General features: G+C 37.1%; 6 protein-coding genes and 1 pseudogene across 6 annotated transcripts in view; all 7 read left to right on the forward strand.

Moving 5' to 3' along the window:
- Nucleotides 1-2045: 2045 nt before the first annotated feature.
- LOC132169231 (putative disease resistance RPP13-like protein 3) lies at nt 2046-2971 on the forward strand (annotated as a pseudogene).
- Nucleotides 2972-3122: 151 nt separating this feature from the next.
- Nucleotides 3123-4550, forward strand: LOC132169232 (disease resistance protein RPM1-like). The gene has a single exon (XM_059580298.1). It carries the CDS (start codon nt 3123-3125, stop codon nt 4548-4550), a length of 1428 nt encoding a protein of 475 aa, XP_059436281.1.
- A 1704-nt stretch (nt 4551-6254) lies between these two features.
- Nucleotides 6255-6800, forward strand: LOC132169233 (uncharacterized). Its single transcript, XM_059580299.1, has one exon. The coding sequence runs from the start codon at nt 6255-6257 to the stop codon at nt 6798-6800; it is 546 nt and encodes a 181-aa protein (XP_059436282.1).
- Nucleotides 6801-8630: 1830 nt separating this feature from the next.
- Nucleotides 8631-14591, forward strand: LOC132169234 (uncharacterized). The gene is made up of 5 exons (XM_059580301.1): nt 8631-8999; nt 9156-12109; nt 13879-13960; nt 14240-14333; nt 14449-14591. The coding sequence occupies exons 1-5, from the start codon at nt 8631-8633 to the stop codon at nt 14589-14591; spliced, it is 3642 nt and encodes a 1213-aa protein (XP_059436284.1).
- A 1524-nt stretch (nt 14592-16115) lies between these two features.
- LOC132169235 (disease resistance protein RPM1-like) lies at nt 16116-19133 on the forward strand. Its single transcript, XM_059580302.1, has one exon. It carries the CDS (start codon nt 16116-16118, stop codon nt 17910-17912), a length of 1797 nt encoding a protein of 598 aa, XP_059436285.1. The 3' UTR covers nt 17913-19133.
- LOC132169236 (disease resistance protein RPM1-like) lies at nt 17970-18929 on the forward strand. Its single transcript, XM_059580303.1, has one exon. The coding sequence runs from the start codon at nt 17970-17972 to the stop codon at nt 18927-18929; it is 960 nt and encodes a 319-aa protein (XP_059436286.1).
- Nucleotides 19134-21684: 2551 nt separating the features above from the next.
- Nucleotides 21685-24174, forward strand: part of LOC132169237 (uncharacterized) — a 7509-nt gene continuing 5019 nt past the window's right edge. The window contains exons 1-3 of the mRNA XM_059580304.1: nt 21685-21785; nt 22079-22215; nt 23186-24019. Of these exons, the coding sequence (XP_059436287.1) occupies nt 23206-24019 (814 nt within the window). The 5' untranslated portion in view covers nt 21685-21785; nt 22079-22215; nt 23186-23205. The remainder of the gene's footprint in view (nt 21786-22078; nt 22216-23185; nt 24020-24174) is intronic.

Here is a 24174-nt window from a genome sequence, read left to right on the forward strand (position 1 = left end):
TTTTTTTCTTATTATTGTAGATTAATTATTTTTTAAATCACAATGTAAAACGCTTTATGTTTATGTCACACACTTACACACACTAATCACTATTATCATATTACATATAGTATTATTTAGTTAATATGTTAAAATGTTAATGCTTAACACGGGTCAATTATATAATGTCAATATTAATATATATTATATTTTATATGTAAACATTTATATACTTTTTATGGGTATATGGTTGTATCATTATCTAATTTATATGGGTAATGGTTATGGGTCAATGTTAATTGTTATAACTTATAAGAACTTATATTATATGTTCTTAAGTACTTCTTATTATCACGATTCATGATATATGATTTAAATTCAAATTGTTAAGTTTTTATTTACCGTAAATTGTGATTATAATGTATAAATTATAAGAAACATATTAGTTACTTAATTATTAATCTTTTTTTTTTTTTTTTGAAATAAATACATTCTAATTTCATTGATAATAATCATGAGTATAATGCTCTTACAGTCGTACATCGCAGGACCACAAAGCCCTAAAAATGCAAATTATAGCCGAAGCTATAAGGATACAACATCACCTAAAACCTTCGCTAACCTATGACTAATTTTCAGTTAATTTTAGTCCACTCGAAGGTTTGGACTAAAATTCACATCCACGACCTAAAAGATCTGGATCAAAGTTCAGTTCACATCCAAGCAGGCAGATCAAGTGGCCAAGCCTAATTACAAAAAACAGAAGCAAGAAAACCGAAATACTCAAACTCTAAGTAATAAATTCATATGATCTAATGGTCGTACACTCATACTTAAATTTTATGATCATATTATCTCACAATTAATATTAATATTATCTTAGATCTAAGATCATGTGATACATCATATATGTTTTATAAGAATAAAGTATATAATTATAATGTATTGATTAAATAACACAATAACTTATGTAAATATACCATATGATTATATAATGATTAATGATTATGTGATATATACGATTCCAATTTCCAAAGTATAAACTATCTAATTATAATATTTGTATTAAATGACACAATAACTTGTGCGGTTGTACACTTGTACTATATAATTATATCATATGATAAAATGATTAATATATATATATATATATATGTGTGTGTGTGTGTGTGTTTATATTAATATATACATATATTATATATATAATATATATACACACATATATATAAATAACAAAAAAAAAAAACAAAGGTATATAATATATTTGTTATTATTGAGTAAATGAGTAATATTGATTATATATTGTTATTTATTACTTAATAAAAAATATACGAGCCGAGCTTAATAAGCGAGGCGAGCCTTATACGAGCCGAGCTCACGAGTTAGCCGAGTCGAGCCGAGCTTGTTTCGTTTAATATTCGAGCTAGGATTTGTGTTCACGAAGTGCTTCACTTAATATTCGAGTCGAGCACGAGCCGAGCTTATGCGAGCCGAGCCCGAGCTTGCTCGCGAGACGCTTCGCTCACTTAACAGCCCTAGGTGTTAATTTGGAAGAATTGAGATTTTTGAGTTATTGTGTTTGGCAGTTATGGAGTACTTTAACGAGAAAATTTATTTTGTTATTAAGTTTTGTTGGATTATTTATAGGTCTCTAATGGACGTTTTTTTAAGTAATTTGGTAGTACAAATAGTTGGTTCTTGGATGAAATAGAATTGTAAGAAAATGTTTCAGTAAGGTTTAATATCAGTTCTTAGTATAAATAATCTTTGTTATTCAATACTCTTTACCTTTGAACATTTGCATTTGTTTTTCCCAATTTGCTTAGCTTTCAGAATTTTCTTATTATTTTTTCTCATTTTAGCTTGGTGTTTCTCTTGTATAGTTCATGCGTATCTGGGTTACGCTTTCACTTTTTATTGATATTTTGATTTCTTATAAAAAAAAAAACAAAAATAGTTCTTAGTAAGCGTCATGTCTTGCTATGTGCTTGGGGTGTGTCCGTTAACCCAATTTCTTTTCTAACTGTGACAATATCATTCACTAGGTGAAGGTCAGAGAGGAAACCATGACAGAAACCATTGTGACCCTTGTCATCAATGAGCTAGTTCAGTTGATCGCTCATGAATCAAAATTGCTAAAGGGTGTCCACCGAGATGTTGTGGACATTAGAGATGAACTTGAGAGCATCCAGTGTTTCCTCAAAGATGCAGATAGAGGAGACCTCCAAGATGGCATCAAAACATGGGTGAAACAAGTGAGAGAAGTAGCCTATCATATAGAAGATGTAATTGATGAATACGTTCTTCACGTGGCACAACATCGTCATCAGCAAAGTTTTATTGCTTTCCTCCATAAAATTGGCCACTTATTCAAAAAATTAAAACCACGTCATGACATAGCTACAAAGATTCAAGATATCAAAATATCAATCCGTGAAATCAAGGAAAGAAGTGAAAGATATGGTTTTAGTTCCTTAGAGCAAGGATCAAGTAGTAGTGAATCTAGTGTTACATGCCATGACCCTAGAGTGGGTGCACTTTTCATTGAGGAAGATGAAGTTGTGGGCATTGAGTCTACAAGGGATGAGCTCGTAAGCTGGTTGGTGGGGGGAGTATCTAAACGATCTGTTATTTCAGTTGTAGGCATGGGCGGAATTGGTAAGACAACTCTTGCTAAGAAAGTATATGAGAATGAATTAGTGAAAGGACATTTTGACTGCCGTGTTTGGATCACAGTGTCTCAGTCATACAACGTCCAGAAGATACTCATGTCCATGACAAAGAAAGTCTACTGTGAAAATGAAATGGCTCCAGGGCAAATAGACATGACGGACGAGATCACATTAATCAGCCAGCTAGGAAATATTTACAGCAAAAGAGGTATGTTGTGGTTTTTGATGATGTTTGGAAGTCAGAGTTTTGGGAAATTGTGAAACATGCTTTACCATGCAATGACAAGAGGAAGCAGGATTATTATCACAACACGCAGTGATCTCATTGGTGTATCTTGTAAAGAATCTTTATTCGATCAGGTCCACAAGCTACAACCTCTGTCTCAAGACAAGGCTTGGGAATTGTTTTGTAGAAAGGCATTCCAGTCTGAGTTTCAAAGGTGTTGTCCCAAAGAGTTGGTGAAACTGTCGATGGACATTGTCAAAAAATGTGAAGGCCTGCCACTTGCAATTGTTGCCATAGGTGGTCTTTTGTCAACAAAGGAAAAGGTGCCATTAGAATGGAAAAAGTTGCATGATAGCCTCAGTTCTGAGCTAGAATGTAATCCACACCTTACAAGTGTAACAAAAATTCTCTCTCTTAGTTATCATGATCTTCCGTGCTACCTAAAGTCTTGCTACTTATACTTCGGCATTTTTCCAGAAGACTACTCAATAACGGGTGAAAGATTACTTTGGCTATGGGTAGCTGAGGGCTTTATAAAAGAAAAGAAGGGAAAACCATTGGAAGACGTGGCAGAAGAATACTTAAAGGAGCTCATCCATAGAAACTTGGTTCAAGTTTCATTTGGGGAGCTTGATTATGAATTATTCAGAAAGTACAGAATCCATGATCTATTGCATGAAATCATCCTATCAAAGGCTGGGGAGTTAAACTTCTGTCAAGTTCTCGAAGCAGGTGACACAACTTTTCCTGTAAAAAGTCGATGCCTATCAATCCACAATGCTAGAGAAAATATTTTTGAAACAAGTGAGTGCTCTCGAGTTCGTTCTGTTTTTCTCTTCAACATTAATGAAATGCCTAATTCTTTCATAGTTAAATTGTTCAAAAAGTTCAAGCTTTTGAAAGTGTTAGATTTTGAAGATGCTCCTATTGATTATCTTCCTCAAGAAGTGGGTAATTTATTCCATTTGAAGTACTTAAGTTTGAGGAGAACAAAAGTGAAGATACTCCCAAAGTCAATGGGTAGGCTACATAATCTGCAGACACTAAATGTCGTGGAAACCGTAGTGCGTGAGCTACCAATTGAAATATGTAGGCTTTATAAGTTAAGGCAGATTTTGGCTCATTCTCATGACTTTGAAATTAAAAGTAGCTTTTATTCGTTGCGAGGAGTAAAAGTACATGAAGGGGTTGGATGTTTAAACGAATTGCAGGTACTATCAATTATTGAGGCAAATCATCATGGGGTTGGTTTATTTGAAGAGCTTAGAAAGTTGAGTCAGTTGAAGATGTTGGGTATTTCAAATATGACTGCAGAACGTGGGAGTGCTCTATGTATCTCCATTCAAAATATGGTCCACCTTAAATTTTTGTTTGTAGGCTCAATTAGTGAAGATGAGATTATAGACTTACAATCAATTTCATCTCCACCTCCATTTTTAGAGCATCTTTCTCTAAGAGGTCGATTGGAGAAGTTGCCTAGTTGGATTCCAAAGCTTCAAAATCTGGTCACACTAATCTTATTTTTCTCATCATTAGAGGAACATCCATTGTCGTGTGTCCAAGCTTTGCCAAATCTATTAAACCTTTCCCTCAATCATGCTATGATGGGGAGCAACTGCATTTTGAGAATGGTGGTTTTCAAAGACTCAAGAGGCTCACCCTCAGAGAGATGAAAAAATTAAAGATGGTGGAAATAGACAGAGGATCACTGCCCAGTCTTGAGCAACTAGAGATTGGACCATGCCTGCAGATGAAAGAGGTACCCGTTGGAATCCAACACTTGAAAAGTCTAAAGATTCTTGACTTCTATGAAATGGATAGAGAATTTGTGCTGCGGTTGCAGCCTGATGGAGGCGAAGATTATTGGAAAGTCAAGAAGGTAACTACTATCCGTCTCAGGTATAGGATTAAAGGAGAACGATATCAAATATACAAGCTCGGTGACTCAAACTTATTGGAGCGTTTGCAAAGGTCAGACTTGAAGGATCAAACTGCCATGTAGTTTCAGTGATGAACAAGGTATGCACCTCTAGGCCATAGGATTTCCATGACTTTTTTATTTTTTTTATTTTTTATGTAATGATAAAATTCTTTACATTATGTGGCTGTATAAGACAGACTTGCATTGGCCGGTGAGGTCCAACCTAAGCTACAGTTTGAAATGTTACCATAACCTTTTACACTTCAAATTGTGTTCCTTGTTTTTTTTTGTACTTATATTTATTTGATATTTTCCATCTCTATCTGGGACCATAAAAATTTTGTGCAATTTTGAGCCAAAACCCAGAAGCATCAGTCAATTCTTCAAAAGCAAAAAAATAAAAAATTAATTAAGAGGAATATGTATTTCTCATTAAAAAGAATAACTATCCCACGAATAATAAAGTAACCAAATGAATGAAATAACTATTTTATTTTAAGCTATAATCAGGTACCACCAAGCCTTCAATGAGTAGAAAGAAGTCAATTTTCAACCTACACAACTAGGTCAAACATGGGGTATACCATCATACAATTTGTACACAAAAGCTAAATGAGAAAAGAGTGTTGAATTTTATGTACGGTGGGATATTATTTTAAATAAGAATGGTAAAAGTGATTAGCATCGCATTAGTTATAACAAGTTTAGAACTGCCTCAACATGCTGATGTATGTTGTCACATCATGTTATTGACTAGTAAGAGTCACTATGAACTTGTGAGTTCGACACGAATTTAACATGAAATTAGAGGGTTACTATTAAAGTTGACCCATATAATCTTTATACCCATGTTTTGATACGATTCGAACTTGACATGCGATATTTAGGTTGTTAATTTTTTACACGACTTATAAATTCAATATGAACCCAACACGAAATTAATTACTTAAAGTTAAAGGGTCTAACTTGTTTAATTAAAAGAGTTGGATTGAAGTTAATCTAAATAATGTTTGACCACTTAATTTGACGCTTAAAGACTAATTGTGGACTCTTAACAAGACAAAGCAACAAAACCCTCCAAATCTTCAACAAAATCGGACCACGTATTTGGCACACATGTCAAGATCAGATTCTCTCCTTTACGACCGGTGGAAAGAATGCGTTGTTTATACATTGACTTTTAAGTTGTATTGTTATTTTATTTTTTCCTTTCCGTCAGCGACGACCAAAATTTTGGTAGGTCGAAGGAAAGAAGAGATTGTATGCTTATTTTCTTTTGAAGAACATAGAAATACACTAATACGGGGCTTATGGATTAATTGGAAACGTATATCCTTTAGTCTGGCTCTTTAGTTTTCTCTCGGGAAAGTTAAAGGTGACGATGTACAGTCTTCTATCGGTGATCGGATATGGAGTGTAGTACGGTGAATTCAGTCAGGTAGTTGTAGGAAAGGAAATGGTGGAGGAATTGGCGGTCATGTGTGACAGAATATCTCTTACTGAGGGGGAGAAGGAAGGAATTACAATTGTAGAAGGGGAGATTAAGGATCTTCGGCAGAAGGGTGAACGATGCATTGTTGGTAGGATTGGTTCGGAGAAGCGAATCAATAAGGAAGCTTTTATGGTGATGATAAGGAGGTTATGGAAGATTGTGGGAAATATTGTCTTTAAAGAATTGCAAGATAATATGTGGCTCTTTGAGTTCTCCAAAGTAGAAGATAAGTGTAGGGTGCTTGAAGGGAGACCGTGGTTATTTGATCGCTATATACTGATTTTGAATGAATTTGATGGTAGTCCTCCATCTCAGATGGATTTTTCCAAGTCGCCTTTTTGGATTCAAATTCATGATATGCCTTTGGTCTGTATGAATGGCGGGGTTGGACGTAAAATTGGAACTTCTCTGGGTGAGGTGTGGGATGTGGATGTAGCCGGTGATGGGGTCGGTTGGGGAAGTTTCTTGTGGGTTCGGGTCCTACTTGATTTATTAAAACCGCTTGAATGAAGGAGATCCCTTAACATTGCTGGGAAAGTGCATTGGGTTACATTTAAATATGAAAAGCTTCCTCTTTTATGTTTTTCTTGTGGTCGTATTATTCATGGCCAAAGGGGTTGTCCCGACTTTAATGTGGGACGTATGGGTGATAAAACTGTTGAGAAGAAATGGGGGGTGTGGTTACGAGCAGATGGTTACAAACGTTTAATTGGGGACGGTGTAAGGGGGTCGGCTTCTGGTTTCGGGGAACATGGTCGATATCCAACTGGTTATGGTGGTGTGGAGCATGTGGGTGAGTGTTCATTTCTGGGAAAAGATGGTGTTAGCCAACTGTCTTCTGCTGGTGGTCAAGCAAATCATGTTGGTAGTGATCTGGGTAAGTCTTATCTTCTGGTTTCTAAGGATGGAGATGGTATTAATCGAGTTGGTCGGAATGGAGTTTATGACTATAGTGTTGGAAATCTGGAAGCGGCACATTCCAACAAGATGAAAGAGGGTGAGCATGTATGTCCAGAAAAAGAGGGTGGTAGGCAGGAATCTTCTTCTGGCGGTAGTAAAAGGGCCGATGGTGGAGCTCCGGTTGTTTTCTCTCTTCCGGGTTCTGTGGCAGTTAACGATGAATGCCGAGTTTCCAGGAGTGGGAATTATGATAACTGCTATGTGGGTGGGTCTCCTAGAATTGTGGGTGCAGCGTATGGGACCTCTCAATTGGGACATGTGGTTGGTGTGGGAGGAACGGATAATGTGGAATCTTTGCATGAATTGAAGCTAAATTCTGGTAGGTCTGAGCCGATAATCTCTACTGAGGGGGATCATTTTCTGTGTGGCATAGAACTGCCTAGGAATCAAGGTATACAGGTGGGTGATGCTAAGTGGCTAAAGGATATCCCCCCAGTTAAGGGGGATGGTTCCTTGAATGTCCAGAGTACCGTACCTATTTTTTCTTTGGGGGTGGGCCTGGAAAAGGGTTCTATATTAAGTAGGCAGGGGGATGACGTGGAAAAGAAGAATAATACGAGGTCCATCAGGAAATTACAAAAGGTCCAAAAGAAGGGAAAGAAAGCGATGGGGTCTTTTTGTAGGGGTCAGGGTGGGCCAATTATTACTGAAGTTGCAACCCTGTTAGAGAAACATCTTTCCCAGGATGAAAGCTGTGCTAGTCCTTTTTCCAAAAGAAACAGAGACTCCGTCGGAGAGGATGAAATGCAGAATGAGATGCCTGCTGGCTTGGTGAGTACGAAGGGGACGGTAAGGTTGGGGAAAAAAGGGAAATGGCAGGGGGATGCACCTGAGGTCAGTATAAGGATTTTGGCGGAGGCTGTTAAACAGCCCTGCCAATCTCCATGAGTATATTAAGTTAGAATTGCCAGGGGCTTGGGAACCCCCGGACAATTCGTGATCTTTGCCGTCTGGTAAAAGAAAAGAAACCCAAGATGGTTTTCCTTATGGAAACCAAACTAGTAGCCCATCGGATGGAAACTGTAAAAGCTAAGGTGGGGTTTGAGAATTTGTTTGTTGTTGATAGTATCGGCAGGAGTGGAGGATTGGTTTTGTTGTGGAGTACTGACATTCGGGTGGAGATACAAAATTTTAGTAGACGACATATTAATGCAGACATCACAGAAGAGTCCAATGGTCACCATTGGAAGTTCACTGGTTTCTACGGTCATCCCGAAGTGGGGAAACGGTGTGAGGCTTGGAGTCTCCTTCGCCATCTTCGGTCTTTTTCTCCCATACCTTGGCTATGTGTGGGGGGATTTTAATGAAATAATGGAGGAGTCTGAAAAGTTTGGTGCTGGTACAAAGCCACGAGGTTAGATGTCTATTTTTCATGATACAATGGAGGTATGCAATCTGGAGGATCTTGGTTTTTGGGGCTCTAAATACACTTGGTGTAATATGAGGGCTGGGGGACAATTTATTAAGGAGACGCTAGATCGTGCCACGGCTAATGTACAGTGGCGGGATCTATTTCCAGTGACAAAGGTGGAAGTTTTAGCTAGTAGATGTTCTGATCATACTCCATTACTCATCACGTTCCAACAGACCAGTAGACGAATGAATTCACGTCATAGGAGGTTTATGTATGAAGCTATGTGGGGGAAACAACAGCAGGCCCGTGATTTGATTAAAAAAGTATGGAGAGTTAAAACTCCAGGTGTAAGAGTATGGCGGGAGGTTTGCTGTAAAATTGAGAATAGCAAGCAGGTGCTTTTGAGATGGAGAAGAGTGCAGCAAGGACCCACGGAGGGAGCTATTGTTAGAAAAACTAAAAATCTGCAGATGCTACAGGAGGTTGAGGGGCTCCCCGATTTGGTTCAAATTAAAGTGGTGTAAAAAGAAGTCAATGCTCTTTTAGAACAGGAGGATTTACAATGGCGACAAAGAGCTAAGGAGCATTGGTTGAAGCAGGGGGACAAGAACTCAAAGTTTTTTCATGCAAGTGTTAAACAGAGAAGAAGAACTAACAAAATCAGTAGTATCCTAGATGAAAGAGGCCAACTTCATAATAACCCGGATGCGGTTGAGGGTGCTTTTATTCAGTACTATACATCCCTTTTTACTTCTACTATGTCTGAAGGTACTCAAGCTTGTTTGGAACCATTACCAAGAAGTGTTTCGGAGGGGATGAATGAGAATTTGCTACGGATGTTCACAAAGGAAGAAATATGTGCAGCTATTTCTCAGATGGCTCCTTTGAAGTCTCCAGGACCGGATGGATTACCGGTATGTTTTTATCAAGATAATTGGTCGGAGCTCGGTGATGAGGTATGTGAAGCAGCTCTCCAATTTTTTAATTCTGGCATTCTTGAGGAAAATGTTAATTTTACTCATATAGCATTGATTCCTAAAATCCGAAATCCTACTAGAGTCACAGAATTCCGTCCCATTAGTCTTTGCAATGTACTTTACAAGACTTTGTCTAAAGTTTTGGCAAATAGGTTGAAAACTATTTTGCCTCACATTATTTCTGGTACTCAAAGTGCGTTTATTCCGGGACGTCTGATTTCTGATAACATTTTAGCTGCTTATGAAACCTTACATACAATGCATTCTCATATGTGGGGTAGAGTAGGGTATATGGCTCTGAAACTTGATATGAGTAAGGCGTACGACCGGGTGGAATGGGGGTTTTTGGAGGAGGTCATGACAAAGATGAGATTTGCATCAAGATGGGTTGGATTGATTATGGCTTGCATTACTTCTGTTAAATATTCCATTATCATCAATGGTCAACCGGTGGGTCATATTAGTCCGTCACGAGGGATAAGACAAGGGGATCCTCTCTCCCCTTATCTTTTTCTTCTTTGTGCGGAGGTTTTGAGTTGTCAATTTCAGCGGGCTGCAGTATTGGGGCAACTAAGGGGGGTTCCCACATCCTTGGGTGGGCCAAGGCTTAATCATTTGTTCTTTGCTGATGATAGTTTAATTTTTTGTAAGGCTTCCCCAATAGAGTGGCAATGTTTATCCGACTTGCTTGATGCGTATGAGAAGGCCTCCGGGCAAAGACTTAATAAAGATAAAATAACTGTTTTTTTCAGTAGAAATACAAGTCGGGAGGCAAGGGAATGTATCCTTAATCTGACAGGGATTCCAGTTTCACATCGTTATGATAAATATCTGGGGCTGCCAGCTTTGGTGGGAAAATCTCGAGTTGGTGAATTTCGGAATATTATTGATCGTGCAAGTAGAAGAGTATCGGATTGGAAGATGAAATTTCTCTCTCTAGCTGGTAAGGAAATCCTATTGAAAGCAGTGATTCAAGCAATCCCAACTTATAGTATGAGCATCTTCTTTTTACCCAAAACTTTATGTCGGGAGTTGAATAATATTATGCAAAAATTCTGGTGGGGTCATAGGGATAATGATAAGAAAATTCATTGGATGAGTTGGGAAAAGATGGGGTTTGCCAAGAATAAGGGTGGTATGGGATTTCGTGATCTTATGGTCTTTAATAAAGCTTTGCTTGCAAGACAATGCTGGAGATTGTTACAGTTTCCAGAGAGTTTGGTAGGACAAATCATCAAAGCAAAATATTTTCCTAGGGGTTCACTGCTTAGAGCTAAGTTGGGAAGTAGGCCCTCATATGCTTGGCAAAGTCTTCTTTCAGCTAAGGATGTGCTTACGGAGGGTTTATTGTGGCGTATTGGAGATGGGAAATCAGTCAGGATTTGGGGTGATAAGTGGCTGCCTACCCCTACTACATTTGAAGTGCAATCTCCATGTATGAGATTGGCGGTAGATGCAAGAGTTGAATCACTGATAGACTGGAATTTGGGGGGCTGGAACACAACGCTTATCTACGATATTTTTCTGAAAGAAGAAGCAGAAATTATCTGTAATATTCCGATAAGTCGATATGGATATCCAGATAAGTTAATTTGGAGAGCTAATACCTCAGGCATGTTTACGGTGAGAAGCGGGTACCACATGGAAAAAGAGAGACATGCATTACAAATGGGAGAGGGATCACGTGGTTCTGGATATACGAATCTGTGGAAAAAACTTTGGCAATTGCAGGTCCCAAATGCAGCTAAGGTCTTCTTGTGGAGAGCATGTAGTAACATACTTCCTACAAAGGATAACCTATTAAAAAGGAAAATTGTTAAGGAAGATGGTTGTATTTTTTGCTGCAGAGACACAGAATCTGTTGTGCATATACTATGGGAATGTCCATCGGCGACGGATGTTTGGAGTGTTAGCTGCCGCAGTTTACAAAAAAGTCATGACTATTTTGATTCTTTTATGGACGTCTTTGCGGGACTGGTGGAGAGAAGCAGCATCCATGATCTTAATTTATTTGCACTCACTGCGAAGAGGATATGGGCTAGGCGGAACACTGTAATCCATGGAGGTGAGTTTCTGCATCCTTGTAAAATTGCACAGGAGGCTGAATCCATGTTATCAGATTATCATATGGCTTTGGGTGTGACATTGGAGGGAGAAGGGCGTCAGGTAGTAAGGAATGTGGTGAAGTGGAAGAATCCTCCAGTTGGTTATTACAAAATGAACTGGGACATGGCTTTAGACAACATTCATAAATGTATGGGTTTTGGCATGATAGCTCGTGATGATCAAGGAAATGTTATAGCTGCCCAAAGCAAACATATCAGTGCTATACAGGCTCCAGTTGTTGGTGAAGCTATGGCAGCTTTGGAAGCTGTGGAGTTTAGTAGGGAGGTGGGGCTACAAGATGTCATCTTAGAGGGAGATTCCTTACAAGTTGTCCAAGCCTTACAAAAAACAGAGCAGAACTGGATCCCCTATGGGCATATTGTTGAAGATGCTAGGTTGATATTAAACACACGTAGGAACTGGTTGGTGCAACTGATAAGCGCCGAATGTGCACATTCAAGCTCCTTAATTTGTATATGTTAATTCCTTAGCGTTGTTATTTGTTTGATTTTGTTTTGTTTTTGTGTTTTCAGGTTATAAATAAAGATGCAATTAATTCCATTCATTTTGGGCTTAAAAGCACACTTTGAGAAGACCTAGAAGATATGATTAAGCTTAACCAATCATGGTTAAGTTTAATCAAATAAAGGAAGGGATTAATTCTGAATTTCTCAAATTGGAGTCAAAATCGGATTGGATTCAATTTGGGATTCTGCATACGTCTCGGTATTTTGGTCATAACTTTCATCTCAAATATCCGATTGAGGTGATTCAAGCGGCACTGGAAAGCTAACTCAAATTTATACAAATCATTGTGAAATAGCATTTTCCTAATTCGGAGCGCAGCATTGCCAAAATCGCCCCGCAAGATAGGAACGCAATTCTGGGCGAATCCTATTCCGATTTGGACTTAGGTTTTCTTTATCCTAATTGGACTTGGACTTAAATCTCCGAAATTTATAGGATTACTAGGGCTTCTAGGACTCTCCTAAGCCCTATAAATAGGCCTCTAAGCATTGAGAAAAGACACACCGCTTCTAGAGCAAAAATTCAGTAAAATAGTCTGTGGAGTTTAGGAGATTATGAGCAGCTAAACCCAATTGTGGGGTATTTGATGTAGCCCTTTCCAAGCACAATGGTTTGATTGTATTTAATTTCTAGTCTTTCAATTTATGCATGTTGATTGTATAACCCTGAGGATTGCTACAATTGATTTCTGTTCTTCATATTAAATGCAGTTGTTCTTTAAATTCCAAATCAATATTAGTAGAATTCTTATCTTGTCTTAGAAATTATTTTACTATTATTGAACTCAAATTATTCTTATTTTCTGTGATCATAAGAATGATGGTTATACAATGGTATTTAATTGGCATGCAATTAATAGGGTTAGATAGACCATACTTAGGGAAGACGGATTGTACTACACCTTAGTTTAGTGTAATTTAGGTAGACGGTCCGTGCCAACCGAAGATGGGTTATGCTATTCCATTGATTGTATGAGATTATTTTCTTGTTAAAATTATAACACGCATAGAATGAATTACTAGAGTTAATTATGGTTAACCATTGATGTGCGGATCATGGTGAAGTCAATACCCTACTCTCTCTTTCATAGATTTACTCCCTTTTATTTCCGTTTATTTTATGCACTTTAAATTCTCACAACCAATTCACTCTCTTTTAATTAAGTTAATTTTGATCTTTTAATTTTGATAATTAAACCCCTGCAGTCCTTGAGGTTCGACACCCTCCGCCTTATTCTGCCCTATCCTACGGGATTCGTTCTATTGCGAGTGGTAATTTTATTATTAATATTTTTGGTCACAAAAACACCACATCAGCAACATGTATACCGCGAAGCTAATGGAGCAGCTCATGTTTTAGCTAAGTATGCTTGTAGTGGTCCTTCTGAACGAGTTTGGTTGGAAGAGATTCCTTTATGTATTTATGATATTGTTTCTATAGAGCAACATGCTCTTTCTGTTTAGAGCTTTTTGGCTCTAGATGTTTCCTTATTCTAAATGAATGAAATGATATTCTCATTTACCAAAAAAAAAAATACACTAATACGGTATACCATTCTTCAAATACTAATCTTTACCATTTTCCAAATCTCAAAAGAGTTGCAAACATTAGTTGCGTGTATCCTGGTTCAAGCTGGGAAGTGAGTTTCACTGGTTCAACGCAGGCCGAATTTGCTTGTGTGTGCAGTAAAGACTCAAGAGCAATCCGGATGTCAGGGACTGCAGCTAGACTTCTCGTACTGTGAGGTATGAAGAGATGGTCAAAGGGGACTGATTTTTCCAAGGAGAATTACTTATTTGAACAACTAGAAAGTCTCTAAAGGATCACACAACTATGGGAAAATAAAATTAGTTGAATCACCCACCAAAAGCAACCATACCCAGCGTAATTCAAGGTAAAAGCTTCAAATTCCCCTGCTTTCTGCAATGTTCTTTGTGAGCGTAGATTTATTATTATTATTATTATTATTATTTTGTTGTTGAACGTGACTCTTGTTTTGGGTATTCTTTCATTTTGCTTTAAAGATTGGATTTTTATGTGGGTTTGCTGTTTTTGGCTTGTGGGTGTTCTTGTTTTCATTGGGTTTGCTTAATTGCTGCAGAGGGGAAGATTTAGATTGTGGGTGTTCGTGTTTATGAGAAGTAGTTGGAATAGAAGGAAATATGTGTAACATAATATTCGTGAAAGAAGAACGAAAAATAGTTGAATGAAATGCTCAAAGTGATTTTTACAGTGGAGGGAGGTGATGCTTCTATGGGCTCTGTAGAACTAAATGGAGTAAGAATTTCTGATGTTTCTTTGGATTCTGAAGAACTAAATGTAGATGTTGGTGTTTCTGACGCTTATTGCAGAATCTGCTGCAAGGTTATTTCTTAGCCTGCGTCAAGAGTTAGCGTTCAAAATAGAATAAATAATCTTAAAGCAGATTCTGCAATAAGCGTCAGAAGCAGGTTTGGCAATATTATTGTAGCTATTTGTCTTGAGTATCATGAGCTTGCTTGTGCATATGATTTCACAAGTGTTTATTTCCTGTGCAACACATGGCATGTGTACATGACAATATATGGTTGTCTTCGCCTTAGAATTGGGATGCCTGTCAAAAATCAAAGACCAAATGTGGTGGGCTGTCCGCTGAAACATAGTCATATAGTTTTTCTGGTGGGTTAACGGCATTTGTGGTTTCCTGAAATTACAGCAGCATTGTGCCTTTGGGAATTCCTTTCAAATACACTCTATGGTAATAAGATGTCTATAAAAGTTTATAGGGGTTTGATGGGCATGTATGAAATGTTGGGTCTGGTACTGACATATATGATGGTTATAAGATGAGAAACACAGAACTTATCTTGAATTGTAAACAAATGAACATTATTGATGTTTTTGTATCTAAGACACTGTTACTAGGTTAGCAGAAGAGGTGGTTGGTTGCCAACCAACAACCACCCTTTGGGGGAGGGGTGGGCTCGCTGCCTCTGGGGTGGCGTGCAGCCCTCCCATGGGCTAGGGGTGGCTCGCAAGCCACCCCTTTCTTTTTATTAAAAAAATAAGTAATTTTTAAGTTTTATATATTTATTTATTTTTATTTAGAGAATAAGGGCATTATATGAATTTAATAAAAAAAAAAACAGCATTTTTGACATACTTTGGTAGTTTGATGTATCACTTTAGCACACTTGTCACTTAATGGGCTATTAGTGAGAGGTCCCTTGAGTGGAGATACTCTATTAGCTGATTGTTGGAGTATGATTAGAAGTACATGTTTCAAGAAGTATGTCTTTATATTAGTTATTTGTATTGTTGGACGATGAGACTTGGAGTTTGTAGTTTCTAACTATATTGGACCTAGATTGTGCTACTCGGAGAATATATCTTAGACACGAATTGGGATTTTTGATTTATTGTGTTTGACAATTATGGAGTACTTTAACAAGAAAATGTATTTTGTTATTAAGTTTTGTTGGATTATTTATAGATCTCTAATTGATGTTATGTAAGTAATTTGGTAGTATAAATAAGTGGTTCTTGGATAAAATAGAATTGTAAGAAAATGTTACACAGCTTTAATGTTAGCTCTGAGTATAAATATTCTTTATTCTTCAATTTGCTTAGTTTGCTTAGTTTTCAGGCTTATTCTTCAGTTTCTGTCATCGGTTCCTAATTTGCTTAGTTTTCAGGCTTACTTGTTCTTTTTTGTCTCTTTCTAGCTAGGTGTTTCTCTTGTGTAGTTTTTATGTACCTGGGTTGCGGTTTCGCTTTTTAATGATAACGCGATTACTTGTAAAAAAAAATATAAATTCTTAGTGGGCATATGTCTTGCTTTTGGCTTGGGGCGTGACAATTAATCCAAATTCTTTTCTAACTGTGACTATCATTAACTAGGTGAAGATCAGAGAGGAAACCATGACAGAAACTGTTGTGACCCTTGTTATCAACGAGCTTGTTCAATTGATCGCTCATGAATCAAAACTGTTAAGGGGTGTCCACCGGGAAGTTGTGAATATTAGAGATGAACTGGAGAGCATCCAATGTTTTCTCAAAGACGCAGATAAAAGAGACCTCCAATATGGCGTCAAAACGTGGGTGAAACAAGTGAGAGAAGCAACCTATCATATAGAAGACGTAATAGATGAATACGTTTTTCACATGGCACAATGTCGTCATCAGCAAGGTTTTATTGCTTCCCTCCATAAAATTGGCCGCTTAATGAAAAAACTAAAACCACATCATGACATAGCTACCAAGATTCAAGATATCAAAATATCAGTTCGTGAAATCAAGGAACGAAGTGAAAGATATGGTTTTAATTCCTCAGAGCAAGGATCAAGTAGTAGTGCAACCAGTGTTACATGGCATGACCCTCGACTGGGTTCACTTTTCATTGAGGAAGATGAAGTTGTGGGCATTGAGTTTACGAGGGATGAACTCGTAAGCTGGATGGTTGGGGGAGAATCTAAACGCTTTGTGATTTCAGTGGTAGATATGGGCGGAATTGGTAAGACAACTCTTGCTAAGAAAGTATATGATAATGAATTAGTGAAGGGACATTTTGACTGCCGTGTTTGGATCACGGTGTCTCAGTCATACAATGTGCAGAAGATACTCATGTCCATGTCAAAGCAAATCTACCAAGCAAAAGAAACTGCTCCTGGGCAAATAGACATGACAGATGAGATTGTATTAATTAGCCAGCTGAGGAAATGTTTACAGCAAAAGAGGTATGTTGTGGTCTTGGACGATGTTTGGAAGACAGAGTTTTGGGAAATAGTGAAACATGCTTTACCATGCAATGATATCGGCAGCAGGATTATCATCACAACACACTGTGATCTCATTGGTGTATCTTGTAAAGAATCATTATCTAATCAGGTCCACAAGCTACAACCTCTATCTCAAGACAAGGCTTGGGAATTGTTTTGTAAAAAGGCGTTCCAGTCCGAGTTTCAAGGGTGTTGCCCTAGAGAGTTGGTGAGACCGTCGATGGACATTGTCAAAAAATGTGAAGGCCTGCCACTTGCAATTGTTGCCATAGGTGGTCTTCTGTCAACAAAGGAGAAGGTGCCATTAGAATGGCAAAATTTGCATGATAGCCTCAATTCTAAGCTAGAAAGTAATCCACACCTTACAAGTATAACAAAAATTCTCTCTCTTAGTTATTATGATCTTCCGTCTTACCTAAAGTCTTGCTACTTATACTTTGGTATGTTTCCGGAGGACTACTCAATCACTGGTGCAAGACTACTTTTGCTATGGGTAGCTGAGGGCTTTATGAATGGAAAGAAGGGAAAAGCATTGGAAGAAGTAGCGGAAGAATACTTAATGGAGCTCATCCATAGAAACTTGGTTCAAGTTTCATTTGGGGAACTTGATTATGAGATAGACAAAAAGTACCGAATCCATGATTTGTTGCATGAAATCATCCTATCAAAGTCTGGAGAGTTGAACTTCTCTCAAGTTCTGGAAGCAGGTGACACTAGTTCCCCTAGAAAAAGTCGGTGCCTATCAAACCACTGTGCTAGAGAAAATGTTTTTGAGACAAGTGAGTATTCTCGTGTTCGTTCTATTTTTCTCTTCAGCATTAATGAAATGCCCAGTTCTTTCATGGTTAAATTGTTCAAAAAGTTCAAGCTTTTGAAAGTGTTAGATTTTGAAGATGCTCCTATTGATTGTCTTCCTCAAGAAGTGGGGAATTTAAATTGATTCCATTTGAAGTACTTAAGTTTGAGGAGAACAAAAGTTAAGATACTTCCCAAGTCAATGGGTAGGCTACAAAACCTACAGACTCTAAATGTCATGGAAACCCTAGTGCGTGAGCTACCAATTGAGATATTTAGGCTTTATAAACTGAGACATCTTTTGGCTCATTATCATGACCGTGGAATTGAAAGTAGTTTCTATGCAATGAAAGGAGTAAAATTATGTGATGGGGTTGGATGTTTAAGGGACTTGCAGACACTATCACTTGTAGAGGCAAATCATCAAGGTGTTGGTCTATTCACAGAGCTGGGAAAGTTGAGTCAGTTGAGGACTCTTGGCATTTCAAATATGGCGGCAGAAAATGGGAGGGATTTGTGTGCCTCCCTACAAAATATGGTCCAGCTTAAGATTTTGGTTGTAAGCTCAATCAGCGAAGAAGAAAATTTAGATTTAGAATCAATTTCATCGCCGCCTCAATTTTTAGAACATATCTTTCTAAGGGGGCGGTTGAAAAAGTTGCCCAAATGGATTCTAGGGCTTCATAATCTGGTGACATTAGGCTTATGTTTCTCATTTTTAGTGGAAGATCCACTAATTTGTGTCAAGACTTTGCCTAATTTAATTAATCTTACCCTTCGTCAAGGGTATGATGGTGAACGGCTCCATTTTGAGGAAGGCGGTTTTCAAAAGCTTAAAAAGCTCACACTGAAAAAGATGAACATATTAAAGATGGCGGAAATAGACAGAGGATCACTGCCCGTTCTTGAGCAACTAGAGATTGGGCCATGCCCACAAATGAGGGAGGTGCCCTCTGGAATTCAGCACCTGAAAAGCTTAAAGATTATCGACTTCTATGAAATGCAGAGAGATTTTGTGCTACATTTGCAGCCAGATAGAGGCAAAGATTATTGGAAAGTCAAGAAGGTAACTACTATCCATTTCGGCTATAGGATTAAAGGAGAACAATATCAAATATACAAGTTAGGTGAGTCAGACTTGTTGGAGCGTCTACAAGTGTGAGTGATGTAGGAATATGACAGAGTACAGGCTACAACCACATTGTAGTTCATTGCTTCTATGATTCTGCAAGGTCTACGAATCTACAATTATCTACCATCTAATTACTCCCCCTTCATCATCTGTTAGTAGTATTAGGATTATTTACGTTCCTTAATGAATATGCAGGTAGCTGTATAAGCTGTAAACAAATATCAATTGAATGAAGAGTTATAATTTTTAAACTATGTGCTTCAGTGAGATGCTTGCTTTTGTTCAAGATGAGATTTCTATGCGTGAGCTGTTTTTGATTTTTTCCCCCCCCTGTTTGTGTTCCATGCTGAGATGCCATTCTTTTACTGGAAGGTACAAGTTCTTAGTTTTTGACTGTATTTATAGAAGTTATTTTATAAAAGGTAAAGAAAAATACATAGTACAAATCTTCCAAATCTCAAAGGAGTAGCAAATATTAATTGCTTGCGTGTATCCTGGTTCAATTTTCTTGTGAGCTGATTAGTCTAAGAGTAATCCGGATGTTCTCACTGCACACTGATGTTGGACAGAAATTTCCTCCTGCAACGTACGCTCTAAAGCATCATACAAATATGGAAAAGAAAACTAGTTAAGAGTCAATAGAAGAGCAAATCAGAAGCCTATATAATAATACTCTTATCTATGGTTAAGATAGCATCACATGATCACCATATAGTTATGTAAATCCAAGACTCCCTGTTTTTTGTCTGTAACCTTTCCATACTTTTAGCTGAAACTGAAGCTAATTTTTCCATCATTAGGGCTACCACACAAGTTAAAAACAGAAGCCATCTTACCATCATAGGAAAAGTTAAAAGGCAAGTAGATCCTCTAAATTCCAATGCAGACTGCATATGAAAATATCTTACCTAACCTTTGCATATTTGCATCTATATTGCGTCAAAAACCATCATCCAAAAATTTAAAACATGCTTGTACTCCAGATTTCAATGTTGGCTTCATCGGAAAATACTTTACCTACATTGTTAAACTGGAATATTTGCTTCTATATTGCGTTCAAAACCATCATAGGAAAAGTTAAGACAGGTAAATCCTCTAAATTCCAATGCAAACTCCATCTGAAAATATCTTACCTATATTGTTGACCTTTGCATATTTGCTTTTATATTGTTAAAACAAGCTAAGTCGTCTTTTGTCAATTACCCACCATGCCATGCCATGGACAAAACAGCAGCCACTGGCCAACTCTCCAAATCCTCAACAATCTTGGGCACATATGTCAAGATCACCGTCTCCTTTACGATCAGTAGTGGAAACAACGCGTGGTTATACGATGGCTTTTGACTCGCGTTGTCTCTGCCACCACAAATCCCAAACCAAACCAAACGGAAGCTTGACCTTATTACTTAGCCGACCATTTTTATCTTGTTTGCCGGTCAACTTAATAATATTGGACCAGACTTTTGGTTGGTCGAAGGAAAAGAGGAGCTACAGTGCTTATTTGCTGTTGAAGAATATGATAGACCAGAAAAATACAGCATAGCATAGAAAAATACAGTGTAAACATGTGAGCATTCACATTGGCCTTAACAAATTATTATTTTTTTTTGCTATTTTAATTAGCAATGTAAAAAAAAAAAAAAATTGCTTTACATCCGGCTCAATAAAATGACTAAAGATTTGTTGAGCTGCTACAATGCTCGGAATATTAATAATAAAAGTAATCTTGCTCTTTTTTTTTTTTCTTGAGAGTAGGAAAAGTAGATAAATAAATAATATTTTAAATAGAAAAGTGAAAGTGAATAGCTAAAGCGATTTGAAAAAATGATAGCTAAAATAGAAACATGTGTTTTTTTTTCTAAATTTTAAATAAAAATTTGTTGAACCAGATGTAATTGCTCTTAGGAAGAAGGAAGGAAGAAATCTCTCCCAACTTTTTTTTTTTTTTTTTGAATAATATAGTGATGAGCCGGATGTGATTGCTCTACAACAGTTCTTATCTGTCTTCCTTCTATATATGCTTTTAGTAGTGATCTACGAGGTGAAGCTTTTTCTATTTATTTATTTATTTTTTCGATTTCCTCTAGTCGTTCTAAAGGTTTGTTTATACGAAACCTTAAGGGTAACAATCTTAAATTTTCAACCTATCTTTTGTTTTTTATTTGCTTATTCTCTGGGAGCAAATCATTGACTGATGGTGAAAGAATTATCAAGCATATAGAAGAAATATTGTCACTAATGGTATAGGCATTGAAGGAGATTGTGTTTGTAAATGCACTTGTGGCAGAGATGGAAAAGCTAAGAAATCATTTTTTAGTTGAGAAAGTTGTGATGTACCAGTTATCGGCCAAAGACATGATTTGCCGGAATATGTTGCAGATCTGAAAATTGATTGGGACGGTGACATTCAAAAAATTAAACAAAGCATAGATTAAATTTTACCCTCTAAGAAATCTCAAAGGAGTTGCAAACATTAGCTGCGTGTATTCTGGTTCAATTGACTTGTGTGCTGATTAGTCAAGAGCAAGAAATGGTCAAGTGGGAATGAGTTTAATTTCCAAGGAGAATTCCTTAACTGGACAGAAATTTCCTGAGTGGACCAAATTTCTCCAACCCACTCTCTAAGGCATCATACGAATATTGAAAAAGGAAGCTAGTTGCATGAGCCACTAGGAGGCCAGTAAATCAGAAGCCTATATAATAATACTCTTATCATCACACCACCATATAGTTGTGTAAAGCCAAGACCCCCTGTTTTGTGTCTCCAACTTTTTCATACTTTTAACTGAAACTGAAGCTAATTTCTCCATCGTTTGGGCTACCACATAATTTAAAAATAGCAGCCATTTGTCAAACTCAATGCAGCCATACCCGAAGTAATTCAAGGTAAAAGCTTCAAATTCCCCTAGTTTCTGCATTATTCTTTTTTTAAGCATTTTTTTTTTTTTTTTTTTTTTTGGGGTGTGTTGAACATGACTCTTCTTTTTGGGAATTCTTTTCTTTTGCTTTAAAGATTTGATTTTTATATGGGGTTTTTGCTTTAGGTTTGTGGGTGTTCTTGTATTCATTGGGTTTGCTTGAGAGGGGAAGATTTAGATTGTGGGTGTTCTTGATGCTTCTCTGGGCTTTGTAGAAGTAAATGGAGTAGGAGTTTCTGATGTTTCTGACACTTACTGCAGAATCTGCTCTTGACGGAAGCTAAGAAGAAGGCTTGGCAATATTATTGTTGCTATTTGGCTCGAGTATCATGGGCTTGCTTGAGCATATATGATGGGAGCTGCTTAATAGATTTTGAGTTCTAAAGCGACAAATTTAGGTATGACTTTTTTTTTTTTTTTTTTTTTTTTTTAAGTTTAAATACTTAATTAAATAATTTTAATTTTAAATAATTCTTCTGGCTTTTTGGCCTTAATATTTTTTCAAATGACTTACAAAATTCACATATGTTATGAGACATTTAATTTCAACTAATGTCATATTTTGTGCTGAGTTACATTTAATTCCTTTTATGTATAATTTAATTTGTGCAAAACGAACTTTATTTTAAAAATTATTTTTATTGAATGAACTTAGCCAATATTTTGGTTTTAAGTTGGGGTGAAATTATGAGTTTAGTAATTGTTTTAGGAGTGCAATTAATGTGACTTTCTCTTTTTGGACTTCAATTCTTTGTATATATGTTTTGGAATGGAGAAGATTTTTGTTGAGATGCTATAGTGCTCAGCTATATGAATAAAAACAGTAATCTTGTCCTCTCTTTTTAGAAATTTGGGAATAGAAAAAGTTGACAAAAAAAAAAAAAATTTATATGAAAAAGTGATAGTAAAAATGTAAAATTTTGAGCCGAATTTAGGTATTTTGAAAAAGTAGATAACTAAAATAGAAAAATACTATCCTTTAGCTAAAATTTAGCTAAAAAAATAAAAAGAAAAAAGACTTGTCATTATCGGCTTGTGTACTTTAGTTAAGGGTGGTAAAGGATTGGGAAGCAGTCAAAAGCTATGTATGTGCACTGATGGGGTGTTTTGAAATAATTTGTAGGAAATTTCAATATTGTCCTGTCTTATCTTAGTTTAAGGGCTGCAAAGTAAAGTTTGGTTGTAGAAATGAGATTTAGGCTTGGAAAATTAAATATGTGAGAATTTTATGAATTTATCCTTGGGCTTTTGATAATTGGTGTCTTTGTGGCATAATTGATGTATTATAGTAGGTGTCATGTTTTCCTTTGGGCTTATGGCGTGAGAATACCCAAATTCTTTTCTAATTGTGACAGTATCATTTACTAGGTGAAGATAAAGAGGAAACCATGACAGAAACTGTTGTGGCCCTTGTCGTCAACGAGTTGGTTCAATTGATTGTCCATGAATCAAATTTGCTCAAGGGTGTCCACCAGGAAGTTGTGGACATTAAAGATGAACTGGAGAGCATCCAGAGTTTTCTCAAAGATGTCGATAAAGGAGACCTCCAAGCTGGCGTCAAAATGTGGGTAAAACAAGTGAGAGAAGCAGCTTATCATATAGAAGATGTAATAGATGAATACGTTCTTCACATGGCACAACGTCGTTATCAGCAAAGTTTTCTTGCTTTCCTCAATAAAATTGGCCGCTTATTGAAATACATAAAGCCGCGCCATGACATAGCCACCAAGATTCAAGATATCAAAATATTGGTTCGTGAAATCAAGGAACGAAGTGAAAGATATGGTTTTAGTTCCTCAGAGCAAGGATCAAGTAATAATGCAGCAAATGTTGCATGTCATGACCCTCGAGTGGGTGCACTTTTCATTGAAGAAGATGAAGTTGTGGGGATTGAGTCAACCAAGGATGAACTCATAAGTTGGTTGGTGGGGGAAGCATCTAAACACTCTGTGATGTCGGTGGTTGGCATGGGCGGAATTGGTAACACAACTCTTGCTAAGAAAGTGTACGAGAATGAATCAGTGAAGGGACATTTTGACTGTCGTGTTTGGATCACTGTGTCTCAATCATACAACGTGCAGAAGATACTCATGTCCATGATAGACCAAATCTACCAAGCAAAAGAAACTGCTCTCGAGCAAATAGACATGACAGACGAGATCACACTCATTACCCAGCTGAGGAAATTTTACAACAAAAGAGGTATGTTGTGGTTTTTGATGATGTTTGGAAAACAGAGTTTTGGGAAATTGTGAAACATGCTTTGCCATTCAATGATAGAGGCAGCAGGATTATCATCACAACACGAAGTGATCTCATTGCTTCTTTTTGTAAGGAATCTTTTTCTGATCATGTCC

The sequence above is a fragment of the Corylus avellana genome, chromosome ca2, assembly GCF_901000735.1.
Source record: "Corylus avellana chromosome ca2, CavTom2PMs-1.0".
NCBI lineage: Eukaryota > Viridiplantae > Streptophyta > Magnoliopsida > Fagales > Betulaceae > Corylus > Corylus avellana.